Below are 25,071 nucleotides of genomic sequence, written 5' to 3'. Positions count from 1 at the left end.
GGATTATTTTCATTAGACAGACAGATGTTGAGGGGGGACCTCATTTGAGATCTGCAAAATAATGAGAGAAATAGACAGGGTGGATAATACAAAGCTTCTTCCCAGTGCGGGGGATTCAGTTACCAGGGATCACGAGTTCAAGGTGAGAGTGGAAATATCCTTGGAAGGTCCTTTACGCAGAGGGTAGTGGGGTGCCTGGAATGCGTTGTCAATGGAGGTGGTAGCATAATTTAAGATGTATCTAGACAGATACATGGATGGACAGGGAGCAGACGGATACAGATCCTTGGAAAATAGGCGGCAGGTGTAGATAGAGATTCTGGATTGGCACAGGCTTGGAGGGCCCGAGGGCCTGTTCCTATGCTGTAATTTTCTTTGTTATTTGACTCCAGTTTACGTCTGTATGCTCTCAGATTCTGCCCACCATGAGGTAAAGGTGTTGGGTGTCTGTACTGCACTCTTGAGGCTGCTCCATCCAGCTAGATTGTTCCCACTCTGAGCCTGCTGCATCCCTGCCTTTTCCTTATTTAATAGTAACTCTTTCTCATGCTTCAATTTGAATATGTACAGAATACTGATCACAACCCTCGAGTAATCTTTTCTGTTCTTGGAGTCTCATCAATGTATGATTGTTGATGTTAGAATTGCAAAATCATATGCATCTGCTTTATGAAAGATGTTAAACTTGAAAGGGTGCAGAAATGTTTTATGAGGATGTTGCCAGTGTTGGTGCTATAGGGAGAGGCTGAATAGGCTGGCGCTATTTTCCCTGGAGCATCGGTGGCTGACAGGTGACCTTATAGAGGTTTATAAAATTATGAGGGGCATGGATAAGATAAATAGACAAGTCTTTTACCTAGGGTAGGGCAGTCCAACACTAGAGGGCATAGGTTTAAAGTGAGAGGGGAAAGATAAAAAAGGAGCATAAGGGGCAACTTTTCCATGCAGCATGTGGTGTGAGTATGGAATGAGCTGCGAGAAAAAGTGGTGGAGGCTGGTACAGTTATTACATTTAAAAGATATCTGGTTGGGTATATAAAGAGAAAGGGTTTAGAGGGACATGGACCAAATGTTGGCAAATAGGACTACATTTATATAGGATATTAGTGATAGTGTCCGACAGCACGGCGACAGGCCCTTTGGCCCAAACTGGTCCATGCCGACCAAAATGTCCATCCACGCTCACCCCATTTCCCTGCACTTGGCCCATTTCCTTCCAAACCTTTCTTATCCAAGTATTTGTCCAAATGCCTTTCAAATGTCGATAATGTAACCGCCTCAACCACTTCCGCTGGCAGGTCATTCTATATGCATACCACTCTCTGTAAAAGAAAAAAGGTTGCCCTTCAGGTTCCCTTTTATTCTTTCCTCGAAAACCCTAAACTGATGCCCTCTAGTAATTAATTCTGCAACCCTGGGAAAAACACTGAATGCATTCACCCTATCTATGCCTCTTATGATCGTACACACTTGTTTAAGATCCCCCTCAGTCATCTACGCTCTAAAGAAGAAGGTCCTAGCTTGTCCAACCTGTTCCTATAACTCAGACCATTGAGTCCTGGCAACATCCTTGTAAATTTGTTCTGCACTCTTTCCAGTTTAATAACATCCTTCCTATAGCAAGGTGACCAAAACTGAACACAGTAGTCCAAGTGTGGCCTCCCCAACATCCTGTGCAACTGCAGCAGAACTTCCGAACTTCCATACTGTTACAACATGGAGAAGAACTGCTCTGTTAATTGAACCAAACACCCAGAAAAGCTTGTCCTGTCCCCCTTGGTCCAGAAACTCCCCACATACATTTGGGACACCATCCACGCCCTCCACCTCCTCTATGACATTTGGTTCCCTGGCCCTCAATGCCTCCTCTTCACCGTGGACATCCTGCCCCTGTACACATCCAGCCGCCATGGTGAAGGCCTCCGAGCCCTCTCTCTTTTTTTCTTCTCCTGCTGACCCAACCAGTACACCTCCACCGACACACTCATTCGATTAGCGGAACTGGTCCTCAACCTCAATAACTTCTCCTTTGAATCCTCCCACTTCCTTCAGACCAAAGGGGTAGCTGTGGGCATCCAAATGGGCCCCTGCTGTGCTTGCCACTTTGTGGAACAGTCCATCCTCTGCAGTTACACTGGCACCATTCCCCATCTTTTCCTCCGCTACATTGATGACTGTATCAGCACCACCTCATGCTCCCATAGGGAGGTTGAAGAGTTTGTCAACTCATGAACACCTTCCACCTGACCTTAAGTTCACCTGGACTATCTTGGACACCTCCCTTTCCTTCCTGGACCTCTGTCTCCATCTCCGGCGACTGACTCAACATGGACATCTTCTTCAAACCCATGGACTCCCACAGCTAACTGGACTGCGCTCCTCCCAACTCTTTCCCCCCCCCCCCCCCTGTAAAACACTATCCCTTACTACAGAGGTGGAGGAATTGTGAATTATCTGCTCCCAGGAGGAGCAGTTCCACTCCAGGGCATCCCAGATGGCCTCCTATTTCAAGGACCACAATTTCCCTTCCCCTGTGATTAACAATGGCCTCCAGCACATGTCCTCCACTTCCCACACCTCTGCCCTTGAACCCCACCCCAATCCCCCAGTCCTCACATTCCACCCCACCAATCTCCGTACACATATTATCATCCTCCCCCACTTCCACCATCTACAAATGCAGCCCACCTCCAGGGATATATTTCCCTATCAGCTTTTTGCAGAGACCATTCCCTCCGCAACTACCTTGTTAGGTCTATGCGCTCCACCAACTGACCCTCCACTCCAGGTACCTTTCCCTGCTGCTGCAAGACCTACACACACCTCCCCCCCTCACCTCAGGCCTTAATGGACCTTCCACATCCGGCATAGCTTTTCCTGCACATCCAAACACCTCATCTACTGTGTCCAATGCTCTCGATGTGGTCTTCTCTACATTGGGAAGACAGGATGCTAACTCGCATTTCAGGGAACATCTTTGGGGGGGACACAACAAATAACCCCACCGCCCTGTGGCTGACCACTTCAACTCCCTCTCCCGCTCCACCAACACATGCAAGTCCTTGGCCACCTCCACTACCAAGTCCAAACCACCTGATACCTGGAGGAAGAACATCTCATCTTCTGCCTTGGGACCCTCCAACCAGATGGCATCAATATCGATTTCACCAGTTTCCTCATCTCCATTCCCCCCAGATCCAACCCTCCAACTCGGCACCATCCTCTTGAATCACCATCATCCCCCACCTGCATCTTCCTATCGCCTTCTCAGCTACCTTCCCCCAAGTCCCACCTTCATGTTCCTATTTATCTCTGAGCCCCCTTCCCCACTCCCACATTCCTGATGAAGCGCTTATGGCCGAAACGTCAATTTTCCTGCCCCTGTGATGTTGCCTGACTTGCTGCGCTTTTTGACTCTGATCTCCAGAATCTGCAGTCCTCACTTTTTCCAACTCTATAACAATAAGCTGTTCCAATAAGACACTTACTAAAATTACATCAATATATTTTAAAACCACGCAGCTGCTTCCAGCTGAGGATCTCCTTGAGTCGTCTTCTCTCCTTTTACTCTGAGTATCTTTCGTATGAAAAGATACCTCTGATAAAGAGGGTTTTCTAATTCCTTGGAGAGCAAGATGTCAGCTATCCATGCGTTTCTTTCTCAACGGCAGTTGCTGTCTGACCAACTTTCAAAATGTCTGCATTTTATACCCTCTCAACATTGGATCGTCTCATTGGTTCGATGTTGGCAAAACGACAAGTTCAAACTTGATTGGGTTTTAGTATCCTGGGGCATAATTTAAACTGATTGTTTAAATTCGAATTGTTGTCAAAACAGCAACCAAAACTCCGGTATCCATTTCACAGCCAAATGTTCCATATCTTCAATTTTTCAGTACACTCTAGGACTGCCATTGAGTCACATACATAGGTGCTTGTAATATCTCAGTTCAGAACACCATTCTCTCTCTCTTAAAGGTATAGTACACACCTTCAACTTCATTACAATACTCAGTATCCTGACTGATGAAGGCCAGTGTGCCAGAAACCACCTTCACTGCCCTGTCTACCTGCGACTCCACTTTCAGACTTTACAAAATGCAAGACCTCACACTTAACTATATTAAAGTCCATTTACCATTTCACGGCCCACTTCCCCAACTGATCAAGGCCCTGCTACAATTTCTGATAACCTTCCTCTCTGTACATGATACTGCCTATTTTTGTGTCATCTGCAAACGTACTCATTATACCTTGTACATTCTCATCCAAATCATTTGATATAGATTACAAACAGTAATGGACCCAGCACAGACCCCTGAGGCACTAGTCACAGGCCTTCAGTTCGATGAGCATCCTTCCACTATTACCCTCTGCTTTCTACCATCAAACCAATTGTGTATCCAATTTGCCAGCTCCCTCTGGATTCCGTGTGATCTAACCTTCCATAGAAGCCTACCACGTGGTAACTTATCAAAGGCCTTACTGAAATCCATATGGACTACATCTACTGCCCCACCCTCGTCAACCTTCCTGGTCACATCATCAAAGAACTCTAACAAATATGTGAGGCATGATCTCCCATGCACAAAGCCATACTGATTTACTCCTAATCCTGTCTTTCCAAATGCATGTATAATCTTATCTCTCAGAATCTTCTGAAGTAACTTACCGCCCACAGATGTTTGGCCTACTGGTCTATAGTTCTCAGGTTTTTCTTTGCAGCCCTTCTTGAATAATGGCACAACATTCGCCACCCTCCAGTCTCCCTGGACCTCACCCGTGGCTAATGTCTGGATGGCATGGGTGAGTTGGACCAAAGGATCTGTTTCTGTGCTGTATAACTCTACAACAGTATCATTATAACATATTCCTTTCCCATGGTATGACATTGAGACCTGGGGGAAGTGAAGGCTAGACCCCTCAACAAAGATTGGTTTCCTTAAAACTTTGTGCTCAACGGTGTAATAAAGTGACCTGCAGTAATCCTGAAGACCACTTGGTCATACTGTGCCTCTGAAGGCGTACAGTACATTTGAGGACAAGGGACATTGAGCAGGAGACTTAGCGAACACAATTCAACATAGAAGCATTGAAAATAGTAACAGGTCATTGAACCCTTCGAGCCTGCTCCACCATTCAATATGATCTTGATTGACCATCCAATTCAGTCCCCTGTGACTGTTTTCTCCTCATACCCTTCAGCCCTTAGAGTTATATCTAATTCCTTTTGAAGTACCATTCAATGTTTTGTTCTCAACCACTTTCTGTGGCGCACAGAATTCCACAGACTCCCCATTGGCTGGGAAAAGAGATTTCTTCTCCTTCCTCCATTCCTAATGGTGGGCTGCAAGGCCCAGATACAAGAACCACCCATACCACCACTTCAGCGATCTGGAGTGAGATGGAGTCCTGCTGTACCTGGATCCTGTCCGATTTTGACTTGCAGCTGCTTAATGTCTCTTACTGCTCAGGAAATGTGCTCCACCAAAGCTTAGGCGTTCTTTTTGCCAATAAGAACTACCAATGTTTTCCAATTGTGAATCTAATAATCCCTGTGAACAGTAGCTTGGGATTTGAACTCAAGAAGTTCTGATTGATCACTGATCACAGTTGTGGGCAAGGGTGGTAATAATATGAGGCCAAGTCCCGCCAATGCCACTGACATGTACCTATTCATTGTGGCTTAGGAAGAGGATGGTGTGCAACCATTCTCTTAGTATTTGTCCCTTAGCAGCGAAAAATGTGGAGGCGAAGGAGGAAGTACATAAATCTTCTTTCACTTCAGGTTAACGCCGATATCCAAGGACAGGCTCCTAATCTCGAGGGATCTGTTCGCATCATTGTGGATGGTAACAAGTCAATTGCATATGCATTCAACACCTATTCAAATGAAGAACATTTTAAGTTAATCATCAGGAACAGTCACAACAGCGAAAGCTTAGCAACTGCTGGATATCCAAAAGAGATTGTGCTTTTGTTAATTGCACAAAGAACTGGTAAGAACTGGTAAATGGTGACAGACCAGTGGCAATGTAACCTCTTTTAAATTAAAATGACTAACTTGTTTGAAGCCTCCTTACTCATTGTGTCAGTTTAGGACACGATTAGAATATCATAGAAGGTAACAAATTTTCAATCAATGTTGGGAAAATCACTGCAGAGGGAGAACCCAATTTAAAAAAGAATGATTTTGGGAAATGAACAAACTGGTCATAATGGAGCTCCATTTTAAAGTAAACTAGGCAAATCAGATCATAATGTCTCATTTGCCAGTTTTGCTGATTTTGTCCCCAGTCATGTCACCAGCTAAATTTTAAAAGCAATGGCTACAATCATTGGATGTTCATATCTTATTCAGGAAATTTCTTTTATTCCAAGATCTTCACTATGTTTCTCAGGTCTGTATTAGTGTTGTTAAAATCCCTCCTCCTTTGCCATTAATATTGTGCTCTATTCTGTTTCCATCATGGTGCACTGAGATTGTTAGACATCAGCCTCTCAGTTAGGAACAAGTTAACACGGACCAGTTTGCACAAATCTTTCTGTCCATCCCCTCTAAAATTTTATTACTAAATTAATATGGGCTAATTTCTATTGGATTTGCTCCCACATCACAAAATGACTCCTACTATATCACGAGTTGTGGTTGTTATTCAGAGAGGCTATTGAACGATCTGGAGATGTTACATTCATGAAGCAGCAGGAACTCTTCTGAATTTGGGTTTGGGATTCCTTGTTTTGATTTGATTTATTTTATTGTTGTTCCGAAATACAATGAAAAGGGTTGTTTTGCTTGTGTGTCAAGGCAAAGGAGTGTAGTTAAATCTCTGTAGTTGGGTGAGATGGTGTGTTCTAGAAGTGTTCATGATCTCAAAGCTGACCTGTAACCCATTTCCAGCCAACTCATTTCTAAAGTTTATTGCAAGGCAGGTAATGCTAACATGCTTCCAAAGATTAAATTGTCATTTAAATTTTATAATGAGGCTGGGGGCGGGGGGAAGAGGTGGGGGGTCCTCTGTCTTTGTAGGTTTAAACCTGGTCGCTGAGTTTTCTGGGCTTGACCCAGCAGCTCAAGTAGGTAAAAACAATGACTGCAGATGCTGGAAACCAGATTCTGGATCAGTGGTGCTGGAAGAGCACAGCAATTCAGGCAGCATCCGACGAGCAGCAAAATCGGATGCTGCCTGAATTGCTGTGCTCTTCCAGCACCACTGATCCAGAATCCAGCAGCTCAAGAGTTGAGGATAACGTCAAGAAAACAGTAGGTATCTTTACAGCACTGCTTGTGGGCCAGGAGGAACAAGGCTGCTTTCTGTTACCACACATTGTATCTGCACTGACAACCAACTGCTGTTTGTGTGTCAGTTTCAGGCAGGACACTAACTGACCCTGTGCTAAATATGATCGAGCAGTAAATTCGCCCAGGCCAAGCTGCGCTGGCAAACTTTATCCCTGAAATACTGCATTAAAATGGGCACTTGAATACAATTTTGTTCAGCTGTCAACCAATTAGCATCCCTCATGGAACTCGTAGAATCATAGAATCCCTACAATGTGGAAGCAGACTATTTGGCCCATCAGGTCCACAGCGGCCCTCTGAACAGCAGCACCACCCACCCTATCCCTGTAAACATGCATTTCTCATGGCTAATCTACTTAGCTTGCACATCCTTGGGCACTCTGGATAATTTAGCATGGCAAATCCAGCTAACCTGCACAGCTTTGGACTTGCAAAGTTTAGCAGTTCGGAATTGGCCAAACATTTCCAAAATCTGATTTGATCATTTGTCGCCATACTGGTTTGGAAATAAAGCAAAGCAAACATAGATAAGTGACTGCCACCAACACCAATTCAAAGCAAAATCTCTCAGAGCATCCTAACCTTGACTTAAACTTTCATTCCCCTCAATGTAGCTCCACGTAACATACTGTGTTACTAGAAGCTTAGAAATGACCATTGGTGCGGAACCGTTGAGATACAATTGTATAACTGTTGTCCCTGCTATTATAATGCCAGCATTAATGATTTATGTTACGAGTTAACAATTGTGCCAAAATAACAGATTTTTGTATCAATGATCATTGTCAAGAGCATGTTTGAGGCTTGTGTGAATAAAATCCACAGTTTTGCCAGTTCATGTTGCTTCATGTCACCCTTTTGATCCACAGATACCAAAGTGAGTTCAGTATTTGATATTCAATATGATGCCAAGAGTATGAAGTTAAGTCTGGATGCCCCCAGACAGTTTGCACTGGGTACTGTCGCTGAATTTAAAATGGATGTTCAGCATCGGATCCCCTTCATTAAGCAGCTTGGTGTGCCTTTCAGCATCAAGGTAACTGATGGGAATATCTACTTGTACATTCTAGTTGTTAATAATAATTTCTACAGGATAACTTACGATTGAATTTGTATTGTGGTGTTATCATAAATCAGAATTAGAATTAAAATTAACAGCCCTTCGCTACTTTGAGATGCAATCTTGAGAATTGTAGGAAAGATGTTGTGAAACTTGAAAGGGTTCAGAAAGGATTTACAAGGTTGTTGCCAGGGTTAGAGGGTTTGAGCTATGGGAAGAGGCTGAATAGGCTGGGACAACTTTCCCTGGAGCACTGGAGGCTGTGGGGTGATCTTATAGAGTTTATAAAATCATGAGAGGCATGAATAGGGTGAACAGCCAAAGTCTTTATCCCTACGGTAGGGGAGTCCAGAACTAGAGGACATAGGTTTAAGGTGTGAGGGGAAAGATTTAAAAGAGACCAGAGAGGTAACCTTTTCATGTAGAGGGATGGTACACGTATGGAATGAGCTGCTAGATGAAGTGGTGGAGACTGGTACAATTACAAATGTAAAAGTCATCCAGATGGGTATACGAACAGGAAGCATTTAGCGGGATATAGGCCAAATGCTGACAAATGGGACTAGCTTAACTTATGGTATCTGGTTGGCATGGATAAGTTGGACCAAAGGGTCTATTTCCATGCTATACAGCTCCATAACTCTAATTGTGTTGCCTGAATCACTGTTGGTTATGAGGTCATTGGGAGAGCACCTGACTTGCATTGGGCAAGTGGATGCCAGCAATAACATTTGATGGCAACAGCTAGGAATGCTAGTTGCTATCAGTCTTTGGGTAAGGGTAGGATTTTTCCTCAGCCCCAATTACATCCTGGGGATTACTATTGACCAGAAACTGAACATGCCTCACCACACAAATACTGTGGCTACAACAGCAGGTTAGAGCTAGAAATTCCGCAGAAAGTAACTCACCTCCTGACTCCTCAAAGCCTGTCTGGCAAATCAAGAGCATAACAGAATACTTCCCACTTGCCTGGATGGATGCAGTTGCTTGAAACCATTCAGGACACAGCAGCCTGCTTATTTTGCACCACAGCCACAAACATTCAATCCCATCGCCACTGACGGTCAGTAGCAGCAGTACGCACTATCTACAAGATGCACTGAAGAAATTCACCAAAGACCCTTAGAAAACACCATCCAAACCCACAACCACTTCCAGCTAGAAGGACAAGGGCAACATATACATGGGAACATCCATCCAAGTTCCCCTCCAAGCCACTCACCATCCTGACTTGGAAATATATTGTTGTTCCTTCAGTATTGCTGGGTCAAAATTCTGGAACTAATGTCAGTCTGAGTCTACCTATAGCAAATAGACTGTAGCAGTCCCATAAGGCAGCTCGATTCCACCTTCTCAAGAGCAGCTCTGGATGGGCAATAAATGCTGGCCTCGCCAGCGATGCCCACATCCCAGTGAATGTTTTGAAAAAAGGCACTCGAGCAATAACAAGTTTTTTATTAATTGACGAAGCTCCCAGAAATCAGTGTCCCTGAAATTTCGCATATATTCAAATCAGCAGAAACACTGTGATTTCAGGAAGGCTGACTGATATAAGGTGTGACAAGCAGTTTCCAGGTTGTGCTTAAGCACAGTCGCGAATTTAACATGTTTTACGTTTTACAGTTTAATATTAACGGAATGGTCACTTCGAATGAGTTGAGAAAGAGTGGCGAGCCAGAATAAGTCTGCTCAAAGCAATTGGAGAGCACGTGTAAAATCTGTACAAATAAAGCCCAAAGAATTGGAGATGCTGGTAATTAGAAACAAATGCAGAAATTGCTGGAGAAACTCAGCAAGTCTTGCAGCATCTGTGGAGAGAAAGTGGAGTTGATGTTTCGGGTGCAATAAATGCTCTGAAGAAGGTCTCTGGACCCGGAACATTAACTCTGCATTTTCTCCACAGATGCAGCAATATCTGTACACTGGCCTAAGGTCAGCAATGGCTATTATCTAAATAGTTCTGGAAAGTATTGTCCAATTGTAGAAATGATGTGTGGTAAAATTGTCTGAGTTTGAAAGGGCTCAGCACTGCCCAATTCAAAATTTAGGAACTGTACAATCTTATTCTCCTAACACTGTATCACTGTTGTTGTTGCCATCAGGCTATTTGCAATGGTCTGCTTAAAGACACAGCTGTGGATGCATCATTGAAGCTGACATATGAACCAGCCACCAATGTGATACTGCATGTGGAGGGAATAAATCAACATTACAAGTAAGGAGAAGAATGTAAAGGAGATCATACAAATAAATAAAACCTTGTAGGGTAAATAACCAGTGTTATTTATGTTTAAAATTATCCATTTAACAAATGTCCAGTGATTGAAAACATGCTTTTGTTTAAATTCCAAGGGTCATTCAGCTCACTGTGATTAACAGAACAACAGAATAAAATTAGAACCATGTTTTCTTTTAAAAGGGATAAAGATAAATACCTGAAGGGAAAGACTTTGCTGAAGGGAAAAAATCGGGGAAAATAAATCTGGGAGGAGTTACATTGCATTTGGAGAGGGACAGTAGGCCCAGTCAGTCAAATGACCTCCTTCTATATTGTATCCTTGGGATATTGTCATGGGGTTTGGAGGTGAATTCTGCACATTAGAGAAATGGTTTTCCTTGCCTCTGCTGGTTGTGTGTAGCCTGCACTGCTTTCCTGTCATCTACGAGCGACTGCTGCTGAACTCTGGTAGGTTTCTGCAATCTTTTCCATTTACGCTATTGTGCATTCTACTGTTCTGTGTCAGCACATCGCTCGTTAACACAAACCCATTCTGTCCTTCCTTCAAAGTCTGCTGTACTTGGCTGCTATTCTCACTGTTACACTAAAATATACATCACATCTCATTATCCCATCTATATACATTATACTCCATACTCATTCCATGATTCTGTTGTGTTCTGTTCAAAATATTCACAAAAAGGACTGAACAATACCTGAGGATGAAATAATTTGTCTCTTCTGTTGTTTTTTGGAGGGAGTGATGCAGGTGACGTTAGTGAGGTGCTATTTGTTGGTCATCTGTAGTTATCCTGAAATGTTCCAGGGGGTGTCTGCAGTCATTCCAGACCAGGCAGGGCTGGATTGAACCCTTCCCTCTAGGATATTGCAGAACAATTTGATCCAGCAGCTGTTTTATTGTTACTTTCTGGTGCTAACTAGGATCAGATTCCTTATATTCATTTTCATGAACTTCCCTGGCAGAATGGTGAGCTCATGATCTCTGGGTAAATTTTCAATGCCAAAATCTCTGTGTTACAATCCTCTGATTATCCTAGAATCCGTACAGTGTGGAAGCAGGCCATTGTGTCCACACTGACCCTCTGAAAAGTATTAGACTGAGACCCCTCACCCTCCAACCCTGTAACCCCGCATTTTCCATGGTTAATCCATCTAACCTGCACATCTTTGGACTGTGGGATGAAACCGGAGCACCAGGAGGAAACCCACGCAGACATGGAGAGAATGTGCAAACTCCACACAGACAATCGCCCGAGGGTGGAATTGAACGTGTGAGGCAGCAGTGCTAACCACTGAGCTGTCACATTATTATATCTGCTGGTATTATTACATTGAGATGAGAGATTGTTCTTCAATAGCTATGATGTCATGCCTTACTGTCTTGATTCACAGTTACAGTGTTCTCATTTTGGATAACTAACATTTTGTTTTTTCCTTTCCTTTGTAGTAAGGAGTTGCAGTTGATTGCTTTGCAGAATATCCCTACCCTCAGGAACCTTCCCCAGGCAATAGAAATCTCAACCAAAGTAAATATCTACTGTTTGAAGTTACCAAAATATGACAGCATAAAACTTTTAAGAATCCAATTTCACCTTGTGTCAAAAGGTGGGGGAAGTGGAATTTTTAGTCTGGGCTCAGGGATGCAGCAGGAGATTGAATACCAGCTGCCCATTATACCCCCACCCTTGGCTGAGTTTTCTTTGACTTCACATGAATGGAAAGTCAGGTAGAATGGGTGCAATTGTACCTTCAGCATCCAAATCTCTGCCCAAACTACAAACATCCTCTTCCTAACCCCCCCCAACCTATCAGGTGTTTCATGCTGAGACACCTTAAGAATGTAATGCTGTTACTTATTAATTGATCAAATTCCCCACAGTACTTTTCTCAGACTTGAGTAAGTCACAAAGCAGCGAGCTATGTTGATGGCATGTGATAGTCTTGAATTGCAATAGAAAGTATTGGACCACAGCCAAAATGGAATGTGTATTGTTCAGTGGCGGGCTATTGAATCCAGTCAGATGGCACTCTAAGAACTACACAGTTTCTTGACCATTTCTGCAGGGGCCATTGTCTATCACTTCTGCAAACATTTTTTTTAAGTGTTATCTCTAATTCCTGGAGGTACTGGGGTGGACAAAGTTAAAAATCACACAACACCTTGCCAAGATTTTCGCAAGGTTTGTGAAGGTTTGTAGCTCAGGTTGAGGTTTAGGGTGTAGGTTTGCTCGCTGAGCTGTAGGTTTGATATCCAGACGTTTCATTACCTGGCTAGGTAACATCATCAGTGGCGACCTCCAAGTGAAGCGAAGCTGTTGTCTCCTGCTTTCTATTTATATGTTTGCCCTGGATGGGGTTCCTGGGGTTTGTGGTGATGTCATTTCCTGTTCGTTTTGACGTTGGTTTTGTCCATGGGTTGTACTGGGTCTTTTAAGTTTGTTAGTTTTTGTTTGAGAGCGTCGGTGGGTTTGTGTGCTACTAGGATTCCAAGGGCTCTCAGTAGTCTGGCTGTCATTTCTGAAACTTCTTTGATATATGATAAGGTGGTTAGGGTTTCTGGCTGTGTTTTGTCTGCTTGTCGTGGTTTGTTCTTGAGGAATCTGCACACTGTGTTTTTTGAGTATCCGTTCTTCTTAAATACGTCGTGCAGGTGGTTCTCCTCTGTTTTCTGAAGTTCATCTGTGCTGCAGTGTGTGGTGGCTCTTTGGAATAGTGTTCTGATAGAGCTTCGTTTGTGTGCGTTGGGATGGTTGCTGGTGTAGTTGAGTATTTGGTCAGTGTTTGTCGGTTTTCTGTATACGCAGGTTTGTAATTCTCCCTTCTCCTTTTTTTCTACTGTGACGTCCAGAAATACGAGTTTGTTGTCAGTTTCTTCCTCCTTGGTGAACTTTATGCCTGTGAGGGATATCAAACACACAAAGTGGCCGAGCAATGGCTTTGTTTTTAGCTCTTGTTCCCTCAACTGTCACCGTCACAAGTCCACAAAGAGATTTTTGACATTCTAGAGAAGACAAATATATTGCATACTGCATATTGCCAGTAATTTCAGGCAGGATGCTGTAAATGAATCCCCAATCAGTCAGCAAAAGCAGCTTACTAGGGTGATAATTACTGCCTCTAGAGTTTGTTAAATTGAAGAAATTTCAAGCACAACTTTATCTGGCTGATCATTATATTGAGAATTTATGCTGTGCATGTATTTATACAGATATATATTGTTCATTAGAATACTCTGTGCTTTATTGTAAATATATAACAACCAAGATTAATTAGAAAACAATACAAATAAAATAAACATAAGCCAATTGAATTCTTCCATTACTAATATTGGCAACCACTTTTGTAGACAAATTACACCACGAATGTGATCAAAGGAACTCTGAGCGTCATGTTGGATGGAAAGAAACTGGACGCTTTCACCATTTTAACTGCTGGTGATTCCAGTTTCGGTGAAGTATTGGAGATGACCCACACATTCGCACAGGTCAGTCCCATCATTTAATTTAACATGTTTCCATTTTGTTTGTATAATGGGACATTTGATTGGCGTGACGTTGATTTCATTTCTGCGATTATTACTTTCTCCATTTTTGATTAAGAACCACACATTTGGCATGACCTGATTATCCAGGTTAGTTTTCTAACCAGTGAAGCTGCACCCCACTGGTAGATGTTAATGGTGTACGGTAGCGGAAATCAGGAGAGGGTTTGTCAGGAGTCAGTTTCCAGCTCTCCCTGATGTTAGTACCAATGAAATTCATTGGAGATGGAGGTAGAACCATTGAAGTGCACAAGCCTCAGAGCAACACGAGGCAATCTCTGTTGTTGATGAGCTACTCTGCACAGTCCTAACTCCACAACTGGATTGGCAGATTTCTATGGTTAAGTGGCTCTGGAAAAGATACTAAAAGATGCTTTGTGTTTGGCTCGTGTTTCTCCATGACTGAGTAGATCAGTTTTTGAATATATATATATATACCCTTCTGCTACCATTATATATGTATTAGTGTTGATGCTTTTGCTGTTCTATAACTGGTCAGACCGCATTTGGAGTATTGTGCACAGTTTTGGGTCCCGTATCTCAGGAAGGATGTACTGGCCTCGGAGTGTGTTCAGAGGAGGTTCATGAGAATGGTCCAAGAAATGAAAAGCTTTACATCTGAGGAGTGTTTGAGGACTCTGAGTCAATACTGAATGGAGTTTGGAAGGATGAGGAGGGGATCTAATTGAAGGATACAGAATACTGAATGGCTTGGACAGAGTGGATGTTGGGAAGATGTTTCCATTGGTAGGAGAGACAGTGACCTGAGGGCCAAGCCTTAGAGTAAAGGGAAAATCTTTTAGAATGGAAATAAGGAGAAACTTCTCCAGCCAGAGAGTGGTGAACATATGGGATTCATTGTCACAGAAGGCTGTAGAGGCCAGGTCATTGAGCATTGATCAAGGGTTACGGAGAGAAAGTGGGAGAGTGGAGTTGAGAAACTTGTCAGCCATCATTGAATGGCAAAGCAGATTCAGGCTGAATGGCCTAATTTCTGCTCCTATGTCTTCTGGTCTTCTATCCTTGTGTTACAACGTATGGCATGCTGTTTTGCAAGCTATTCCTTTCCCATTATCATAAAAATATTGAATCTGTCACTTTCCAGGAAATTTCAGATTCACAGGGAGCAGGTTTACAACATTTACATGAACAGATGGTCTGCGTTACCTAAATTTTTCCTCTAAATCTCAGCCAAGACCTTTGTTCTTTGATAAATGCTCTGCTCTTTATTATGGGCTATGAGCATTTCTTTCCATTGATTGTAGGTCCAAAATCATTTTCTAATTAGCTGTTTTTGTTTTCTCTTTTTACAGTTGAAAACAATTCCTAAACAATTGGTCTGTAACACTGTTTATCAGAGGATTGGCCGAAACTACAAGCTCACTCACAATTCCACCTGGGAAGACAAAGAACTGAGATTTTTCGGAAACTACAGTGGACCTTTCCCAAAGATATTTGGACGTCATGAAACCTATGGTAATCAAATTCGAGAAGAGTAGAAGAAATGATAATCTGAAATTGTATATTTAATCTTCCAGCCTAGGGGAGCACAGTGGCTCAGTAGGTGGTACTGCTGCCTCATAGCGCCAGGGACCCAGGTTCAATTTCAACTCTTCCGACTGTCTGTGTGGAGTTTGCATATTCTTCCCATGTCTGCGTGGGTTTCCTCCAGGTGCTCCGGTTTCCTCCCACAATCCAAAGATGTGCAGGTTAGGTGGATTGGCCATGCTAAATTGCCCACAGTGTCCAGGGATGTGAGGTTAGGTGAATTAGTCATGTGAAATGCAGGTTACAGGGATAGGGTGTCTGGGTGGGATGCTCTTCAGAAGGTCGGTGTGGACTCATTGGGCCAAATGGCTTATTTCCACACAGTAGGAATTCTATAACTTCAACAGATCTCTCTTTATTTGACCAAAAAATCTATATTCTTCATTTCGAACAAGGTTAAGGAGAATTTGTCATTGTTTTTGTAGTGAACTTTCTCCACCCGTTTGCTATCCCGTTGCCTCACCAATCGCAGCTCAGGATGAGTCTGAGTCATTCTCTCCTCAGTCACCAGGACGACGTTGTAATTAACTGGGACAACACAGACCAGGTTAGTTTGCTAAATACCCGTGCTTTATTGTGACGATGATGATGAGATGGAAACAGTGATTCAAAGGATACAAAAGGCAAGATTTTCCCCTCCCCTGTAGTGATAGGGTGGGTGGTGGGAAGGGCAAATAAACACCAGATGGATACCCTCCCCTTTCTGTCACCTCAGCAATCACGTTCCAGGAGTGGGGCAGATGTCCCTGGGAGGTTGGGGGGACACACAGCTGCTTTCCCAATAGGGAGTGCAGGGTGGCTTGCCAGTGGGATTAGTTGGTCAGTAAGAATCTGACCTTTTTCCCAATCTGGCAGCCATTTGGGGTAATGGAGATTTGCTGCTGAAAGCCACCCGGTTCCCTCCAGGTCCCTGCACCACCCACTTTGGCAAACCACCCCCGAGAAAGCACTCTCCTGCTGTCCAGTTTTTCATGGCCGCACAGCCTGAACTTGCACAACTGTCTCCAACTTCCCATAGCTGCCAGCCTCTGATTGACTTGTGTGGACAAGCAGGAGGCTGGAGGAACACAGCAAGCCAGTCATCATCAGGAGATGGAGAAGTCAGTGATTTAAGTGTAACCATTCAGGTTCAACATTGACCTCTCCACCTTCTGATGCTGCCTGATTTGCTGTGTTCATCCAGCCTCCTGCTTATCTACCTTGGAATCCAGCATCTGCAGTTTTCTTTTTGTCTCTAACCTCTGATTGGCCAGCAGCTTCAGGCACTTCAGTGTCCAGGCTGACAAGCACACTGGTCAGATTGCTGCTCACTCCAGTGGGCTGGTGAGTTTGGGAGCGTTATTTGATGTAACATGTGCCCCCACCCCCCCACATTTAGTTCAAAAGGTGATCAGGTATTTTGTTTGTGAGGAATGTATTCATGGAAATGCAAAATCAAAACGTACCTTTTTTTATTGTTTGTTCATTGTGTGTTGGCATTGATGATTAGGCCAGCACTTTATCGCCCATCTCTAGTTCCCCTTGAGAAGGTGACAAGTGACCTCCTTGAACCACTGCAGTATATTTGGTTCGGGTGGATACACATGCCTCACAGCGCCAGAGGCACAGGTTTGATGTCATCCTTGGGCGACCGTGTGGAGGTTGCATGTTCTTCTTGTGTCTGTGTGGGTCTCTGTTAGATGCTCTGATTTGCTCCTGCAATCCAGATTAAGTGGATTAGTCGTTCTTAAATTATCCCATAGTATCCAGGGATGTGCAAGCTAGGTAGATTAACCATGGCAAATGCAGGGTTATGGGCACAGGGTAGGGGGTTGAATTTGAGTGGGATACTCTTCAGGGGGGTTAGTGCAGCTACAATGGGCCAAACAGCCTCTTTCCACACTGCAGGGATTCTATGGTATAAGTTGAGGTGTTTAGAAAGGGGAACCTTGTTGAGTTGCTGCAGTATATCTTGAAGAAGGTTCACACTGTATACCAGTGATGAAGGGAGTGAATTTTGAAGGTGATAGATGTGGTGCCAATGAAGCAGGCTGCTTTGTCCCGGATGGTGTCGAGATGCTTGAGTGTTGGTGGAGCTGCTCCCATCCAGGCAAGTGGGGAGTGTTCCATCACCCTGCTGACTTGTGGCTTGGAGATGGTGGACAGGCTTTGAGGAATCAGGAAGTGAGTTAGTCACTGCGGGATTCCTAGCCTGCCTTGGACTGAATCCATATCTCATTTGTTTTTTTTTTAAAGAGTCAAGTGCTGCAAGAAGAGTCTGACACTTGTAACCTCTTGCAAAAGGGTTTATTTATTTATTTATTCGTTCATTTATTTTAGTTATTTCAATTTCTCTTGGCCTCCATGTTCCTCTTGCGGTTTTATTTTCTTTTGATCTCCCTCTCTTTACACATTTTTTTGCTTCCTTCCCTCCTCCATCCCTCCCCATAGTTGTCTCCGCAGTGTTGCATTTTCTCACTTGCTGCACAGCCACGCAAGGAGAATGAAAGGTCAGGGTTTTGACTGGGACGGCACGGTGGCTCAGTGCTTAGCACTGCTGGCTCACAGCGCCAGAGATCTGGGTTTGATTTCACCCTTGGGGGGACTGTCCGTGTGGAGTTTTGTATATTCCCCCTGTCCCCTGTCTTCATGGTGCTCCGGTATCCTCCCACAGTCCAAAGTGAACTGCCCGTAGTGTCCAGGGATGTGCAGGCTAGGTGGATTAGCTGTTGTATAAGCAGGGTTACGGGAATAGGATAGAGGACTGGGTCTGGATGGGATGCACTTCAGAGGGTGGGCTGAATGGCCTGTTTCCACACAGTAGGGATTCTATGATACTAAATGCAGACAAATGGGACAAGTTCAGTTTAGGAAACCTGGTTAACATAGATGAGTTGGCCCGAAGAGTCTGTTTCTGAGCCGTATTAATCTATGGCATTTGGTCCAGTTCTGAAGTTGAATCTGTTCCACAGAAGAATTATTTCGGACTTGACACTCTTTCACTCTTTCTTCTCCACAGATGCTCCAAGGCCTACTGAGTTTCTCCAGCACTTTACTTTTGTACCTGGAGAGGAATATTAGCTCCCTCACCCTCTACCTGACTCAAAGTTGTATTCGTGCCCTTCCAATTTACAGTTCTTCCTTTGTTCTTGCAATCTCTGAACTGGCTTAAGTCACACCATTTTCCCAAACTGGGTCAATCCTACAGAATGTTGTGGCATGTCTGAAATGGAGCCGCATATATTGGGACAGTGTGCAGGCTCCCACCCGCCCCTTACCCCTTGTCTCTGAAAGTTACCGGTGTTCGGAATGAGGGCTTGAATCTTGGATTCACATCCTGCCCACCAAATTTAAGGCTGTCCTATGCATTTCAGCAGAACATCATTTAGTCAGAGTTGTTGCAACACAGGAGGCCATTCAGCCCATCATGTCTACACTGGCTCTTTGAATGAGCAGCTCACTTAATTTCACTCTCCTGCCTTCTTCCCGTGACCCTGCACATTTTTCACTTTTAGGTAAGCATCTAATTCCTTTCTGAAGGCCTCAATTGAAACTACCTCCACCATACTCTTGAGGCAGCATATTCCAGACCCTAACCACTCGCTGCATGATAGAAGTTTTCCTAGTGACACTTTTGCTTCACTTACCAATTAATTTTAAACTGTTCCCCGAGAGCTTTCTGAGAGGGAAGTGTTTGCATGTCTATTCTGTCCAGACTCCTTTCTTGAATATCTCTATCAGATGTCCTCTCCGCCTTCTCCTCCAAGAGAAATGATCCCAACTTCTCCAGTCTATCTTTGTAGATGAAGATCCTCATCTCTGGAACCATTCTTGTGATTCCTTTCTGCACTCTCTCTCTAATGTCTTCACATCTTTCCTAAAGTATGTTGCTAGGAATTAAACGCAGTACTCTAGGTGATGTCTTATAGAAGTTTCATATAATCTCCTGGCTCTTTTACTCTACGCTTCTATTAATAGAAATGGAAATGGCCCAAAAGCTTGTGATTTCAAATAAATCTGATGTCGTGTGCGTCCTGCTCTTGTAGTAAAGCCTAAGTTACTGTATGTGTTAGAATGGGAAAATCCAGCTCAACCTATCCCATTCCCCTGCCTCACAAACGTTGTCTCTTCAGGTGCTTAGTTCAGTTGGCTGGATGGCTGGTTTACAATATAGAGTGATGCTAACATCATGGGTTCAGTTTCTGCACCAGCTGAAGAACTCTCCTTCTCAACCTCTTCCTCTTCCCTTGCCTGAGGCAAAGGGACCCTCAGCTTAAACCAGTTCTTGCTCTCGTTCTCTCTCTCTGTGTGTCTCTCTTTCTGTGTGTCTCTCTCTCTCTCTCTCTGTGTCTCTCTCTCTCTCTCTGTGTCTCTCTCTCTCTCTCTGTGTCTCTCTCTCTCTGTCTCATGAGAGAGCAGTGCTATGGGTTGGTAAGACTATTGCAACATTACCATTACCTTTTGCTTATCCAGTTCCCTTTCACTGCTCACAATTGAACCTGCCTCCACCACACTTTCATGTAGTGCAATCCACATTCAAATTCCTCACTGCTCCAAAACAAAATCAGGAAATGGTTCAAACAGTTCTCTGCCAGCTACTGGGAAAGACCAGTTAGATCTCAGTCTACATTTATCCAACTCAGTGGTTTTAATGGAAAGTACAACCCAACTCAGTTGAAATTTGGAAGCCACTTCCCAGCTACTGCTTGGCATTTACTGTCGTCAAATTCTACTTCAGTGTTTAATCCCATTCGATAAGTGATAAGACAAATATGGTGGTATTTATGACCTTGGGTGAGAGTGTAAATCAGGTGAGAACAAGAGAGGTGAAAATGTTCTTTGATATCGGAAGAGTGATATTTAATGGAGCTTTATAATGATCAGTTATATTAAAAATGTGTTTCCTTGGAATAGGTGGTTCTTTCAGCTTCCCTGAATTTGGATAACGACCGACTGGACAGCCGAGCCCACCTTCAGCACCCATTCAAACTCTCTTTGAAGAAGTTTGAACTACAGTGTCTTTCTGAAAGAAAAGAACAGAAATACAATCAAAAGGTTGGAATAGTGGCAGAGTTATCAATGTTCTTTTAAATATAATGTATTTCCTGTCATTCCCTTTATTCATGCACGGCTTCTGGGCATTGCTGGCTAGACTAACATTGGTTGCTCATCCCTAATTGCCCTTGAGAAGGTGCTGGTGAACCTTGGTTCTCTTGAACCACTGCAGTTCATTTGGTGTGTGCTCTAATATAGAAATGCAGAAAATAATAACAGGAATAGACCACAGGACCCTTGAAGTTTGCTCCGCTATTCAGTACGGTCATGGCTGATCATCCTGTTCCCAATTTCTCCCTAGACCTTTTAATCCCTTTAGCCCTAAGAGCCAAATCAGGCGCCTCCTTGAAAGCATTTAGTGTTTTGCCCTCATCCGCTCCTGTGGCAGAGAATTCCACAGGCTCAACACTCACTGGGTGAAGATATTTCTCCTCTTGTCAGTAGAAGCTAGACAGGCTAGTCTTGTGTACTCTGGAATTTAGAAGAGTCAGAGGTTTCTTAATTGTCGTATAAAATCTTGAGAGGAGTTGCCCGGGTAGATGTTGAAAGGATGTTTTCTCCTGTGGGAGCATCTACAATTAAGGGTCATGGTTTAAAAATAAGAGGTCACCCATTAAAGAAAGATGATGAAGCTTTTTTTTTCTCAAGAGGCTGAAAATCTTTGGAATTCCCCAAAGAAAGTGGATGTAGAATCTCCAAATAGTTTTTAAGGCAGAAATAGATTTGGATGGGTATATGATTGGGAAGGGTTTGGAGGGATATGGGCCGGGTGCTGGCAGGTGGGACTAGATTGGGTTGGGATATCTGGTCGGCATGGATGGGTTGGACCGAAGGGTCTGTTTCCGTGCTGTACATCTCTATGACTAAGAGGATGAAAGATTATCAGGAATGTAGCGTTGAGGTTGAAGTCCGATCAGCCATGATCGAATTGAATGATGGAGCAGGCTCAAAAGATCGAGTGGTCTCTTTCCGCACTGTAGGGCTTCTACAAGTGGCCTATTCATGTTTCTTATTTGTATGTTTGTCAATGGCCTATCCTGTATCCATAGATGTGACGCTTGGTTCTGGACCCTGATCTTTGGGAAAATCATTCCTGCATTTACACTGTCTAAAATTCAGAATGTTGTAGGTTTTCAGGAGGGAGTTCCAGGATTTTGGTCTAATGAGCAGATTTAAGGCAACAATAATGTTGCCATTCTTGGCGCACTAAATGGTGACCTGAATCAAGGCTCTCCCCAGTCAGTTTTCTGATCCCTTCCTCATGACAGCAGTCAATGTTTTTATGTGAATGAAAGTGGAAGTCTAAGATCTTTTGGACTTTTGTCTGATTTGGAAATGTCTCAGAAGGCACGATGCCAAGAGCAACCAAAGTGTTTGAAGGCAGCCTTTAAATCTGATGATCCTTATTTGTATGGCTTAACTGAAGATTGTTTTCACAGAAAATACTTATAAATGTCATAATGGCCAAAAGGAATTAATGTTTGGATTGCAGCCTGACTCAGCGCGGAATTTTCATGCGTGGTGAGATCCTGTGACAAGGAATAGAGAGCGTGCAATGCAGTTGTGTGCAATTTAAAAAGAATGATTCATCCTAATATTATTACAATATTCGCAATATTGAGTGATTTAAATCACATTCCGAGCTTCAAAAATAGTTATTTACTTCAGTTACTAAAAGATGGATTACCCTTTTGCAGTATGAACACACACACACACATATATATATCACTGATAAAAATACACATTTTGTTGAAGCCGATCTCTCTGGCTTATACTGTGATATACTTATATCTCTCAAAGCTACATACATAAAAACACAAAGAACATGTACATGCACTGCCCATGTTTCAACTCAACAAAGCAACCAACAGCTATTGTCTGATTCATTCCTCAGGGCCATGCTTTGACAAATCCATGTCAGTCTGCCAGATTTAAATTTAAGCGAAGCTTGGCAGTTAACTGTCAATCATTATATAACTGGTGTATGCTCCTTCGCAACACTTTCACCAATCAGAGTCCACTTGCCAATCAATCAGCATACACTTCTGATACAGTATAACAATCTTGTCTCTCCTTATTGTTTGAATATCTTGATGAAAGGCTGTGAGAAAATGTGTCTTTTTTCAGCCACACTCGCATACTTTATCCAAATCAACTGTTGAAATGTGTATTGTCTGTCAATTGCAGCATAGAAACATTTCCTCATAAAGTGCTGTATCTCATAGCTCCACCGGAAAGTTGTGGATGGTCCTGTGCGATGCCCACAGATACTGTGCCTGCCACCTACCAACCTTCCCCAGTCCCACTCTGCCCCAGTGCAGGAGAGTAATAGAGAGACAAGCTTATGCACCATGGGTCCAATCTCTCCACTTTCCCCCTCCACATTGTCCTTCTCCCCAGTCGTGTCCACTCCTTAGCCTACTCCACCCCAACAAGATGCTTCCCCACTCCCTCCTAACTTTGGTGCCATGACTTCTCACTGTTGGCAACCACAGTCCCAAAGGCACGGCTGTGACAAGGAGGCTGTCAGCTATTTGATTGGGCAACAGCTCCCTGGAGGCAGGTCCTACGAAGATCCTTGTGCAGCAATCCACTTGATGGGCGTAAATTCACCCCAGGCTGTTTTGTGGGGTGGAGGGGGGGATAGCAGAGCCTCTAAGCATCAACTCAAAACATCTCACCTAATAGAGGGCTAATCTGTGCACATTTTCTGTTCCATGAATTTCAAACACAGCTAGATGATGGTACTGAATCATATAAAATCTAATTATTAAATGCCCTGACAGAAGGAAGAAAGGTAAAAGCGGTGAGTGATAGATACTGGTCCAACTTTCTTGTTCACTTTAAAATCAAGCTTCAGTATGACCAGGCTTTATCTCCACATGCTGTTGGTTTTTCCTTCTGGTAAATGATAAATAGGTCAGGATGTTAAATATATGGCTTTCCTTATTCATTCTGAGCAGCTTCTGAGCTACTAATGTTCAAATATCACCCACACAAATAATCAGACAGAAAGTGGGCCATGCTGCAAAACTCAGCAAAAACATTTCACTTCTTCATTAATTAAAATTCTTCTCCCCCACCTTAATATTGTGACTCTATCAAGATCATTGTCATTGTAATCTCTGTTAAGATAAATTTCATTCCAATTTGTATCAGTTTTAATCTGCTCCCCATTAATTGTTCCCGCTGCTGTTTCTGGTGGGCTTAAATTTCAGTTCAATGTGCTGACTTGGAGGTGACCATGTGTGATCCTCAGCCCTGTGTCCTGCGTTATCGTCCAGTCAAGTTGATCAAAGTTAAGATCAGGCACTGTAAGATGTCACGAAAGTGTGACATGAAGCCTTAACTATGCTTAATATAAATTGCAATCACATGTAGTATGGAACAACATTCAGTTTGACTAACATGTGTTTAATCTTCTCTAGGCTCATGTTTCCTGGAATGGAGGTCAGCCCATTGATCTTAAATTTACATTAGAATACACTTTGGAAAGGAATTTAACAGCATGGGACACGTGTGTGGACTTTTCTACAGGCCAGGTATTCCTTGGCTCGCCCCAATGAATCAATAGAATCTCTCTCTATCTATCTATCTATCTCTATGTATCTCTATATCTCTCTATCTCTATCTACCCACCCTTCCCACTTCTGTTCCTACCTTTTCTCGATCAATCTTTCTTTCTCTCCTCCTTTTAGCTTCTCCATATTATTTGGGATTACCACATTGAATGAACAGCACTGGGATGGATGTTCCAAAATGTATCACACTATAACAGAAAAACATCTGTATTTCTAATGGTGTTAAACATTTAAACATTTATATTTGGAGAGGATAGGGCATTCCTCATTAAAAATGACAGGCTCCATTACTGCATTCAGATTCAGCAGCGTCATGTTCTGGATTAGGGCTGCTGCTATGAAGTTAAGTCAGTCATAGAGAAGAACTGAGGAAACCTTGTAATGCACTTTTTGTTGGTTTCGTTAAATGTTCCCATTTCCTTTTACCAACTCTACCCAATCGTACTTCCAAAAAGGGTGACATGGTAGCTCAGTGGTTCGCACTGCAGCCTCACAACGCCAGGGACCCAAGTTCGATTCCACCCTTGGGTGACTGTCTGTGTGGAGTTTGCACATTCTCCCTGTCTCTGTGTGGGTTTCCTCCGGGTGCTCCAGTTTCCTCCCACAGTCCAAAGATGTGCAGGTCAGGTGAATTGGCCAGGCTAAACTGCCCACAGTGTTCAGGGATATGTAAGGCTTCTAAACTGCCCACAGTGTTCAGGGATATGTAAGGCTTAGGTGCATTAGTCAGGGGAAATGTAGAGTAATAGGGGAGGAGTATGG

At 43.3% G+C, this 25,071-nt stretch overlaps 1 protein-coding gene across 2 annotated transcripts in view; it reads left to right on the top strand.

Annotated features, from left to right (window-relative positions):
• The window catches only part of LOC122560484, a 429,307-nt gene that overhangs the window by 319,403 nt on the left and 84,833 nt on the right, over window positions 1-25,071 (top strand). For both annotated transcript variants that reach the window (XM_043711128.1, XM_043711129.1), the window contains exons 49-57: window positions 5,789-5,999; window positions 8,173-8,339; window positions 10,469-10,581; window positions 12,053-12,131; window positions 13,952-14,089; window positions 15,460-15,622; window positions 16,120-16,241; window positions 20,588-20,728; window positions 24,157-24,270. In XM_043711128.1, the coding sequence (XP_043567063.1) occupies window positions 5,789-5,999; window positions 8,173-8,339; window positions 10,469-10,581; window positions 12,053-12,131; window positions 13,952-14,089; window positions 15,460-15,622; window positions 16,120-16,241; window positions 20,588-20,728; window positions 24,157-24,270 (1,248 nt within the window). The remainder of the gene's footprint in view (window positions 1-5,788; window positions 6,000-8,172; window positions 8,340-10,468; window positions 10,582-12,052; window positions 12,132-13,951; window positions 14,090-15,459; window positions 15,623-16,119; window positions 16,242-20,587; window positions 20,729-24,156; window positions 24,271-25,071) is intronic.

This window comes from Chiloscyllium plagiosum, chromosome 21 (genome assembly GCF_004010195.1).
Source record: "Chiloscyllium plagiosum isolate BGI_BamShark_2017 chromosome 21, ASM401019v2, whole genome shotgun sequence".
Classification (NCBI taxonomy): domain Eukaryota; kingdom Metazoa; phylum Chordata; class Chondrichthyes; order Orectolobiformes; family Hemiscylliidae; genus Chiloscyllium; species Chiloscyllium plagiosum.
The sequence above is the reverse complement of the archived record's forward strand: the minus strand, read 5'-3'. Positions and strand labels throughout refer to the sequence as shown.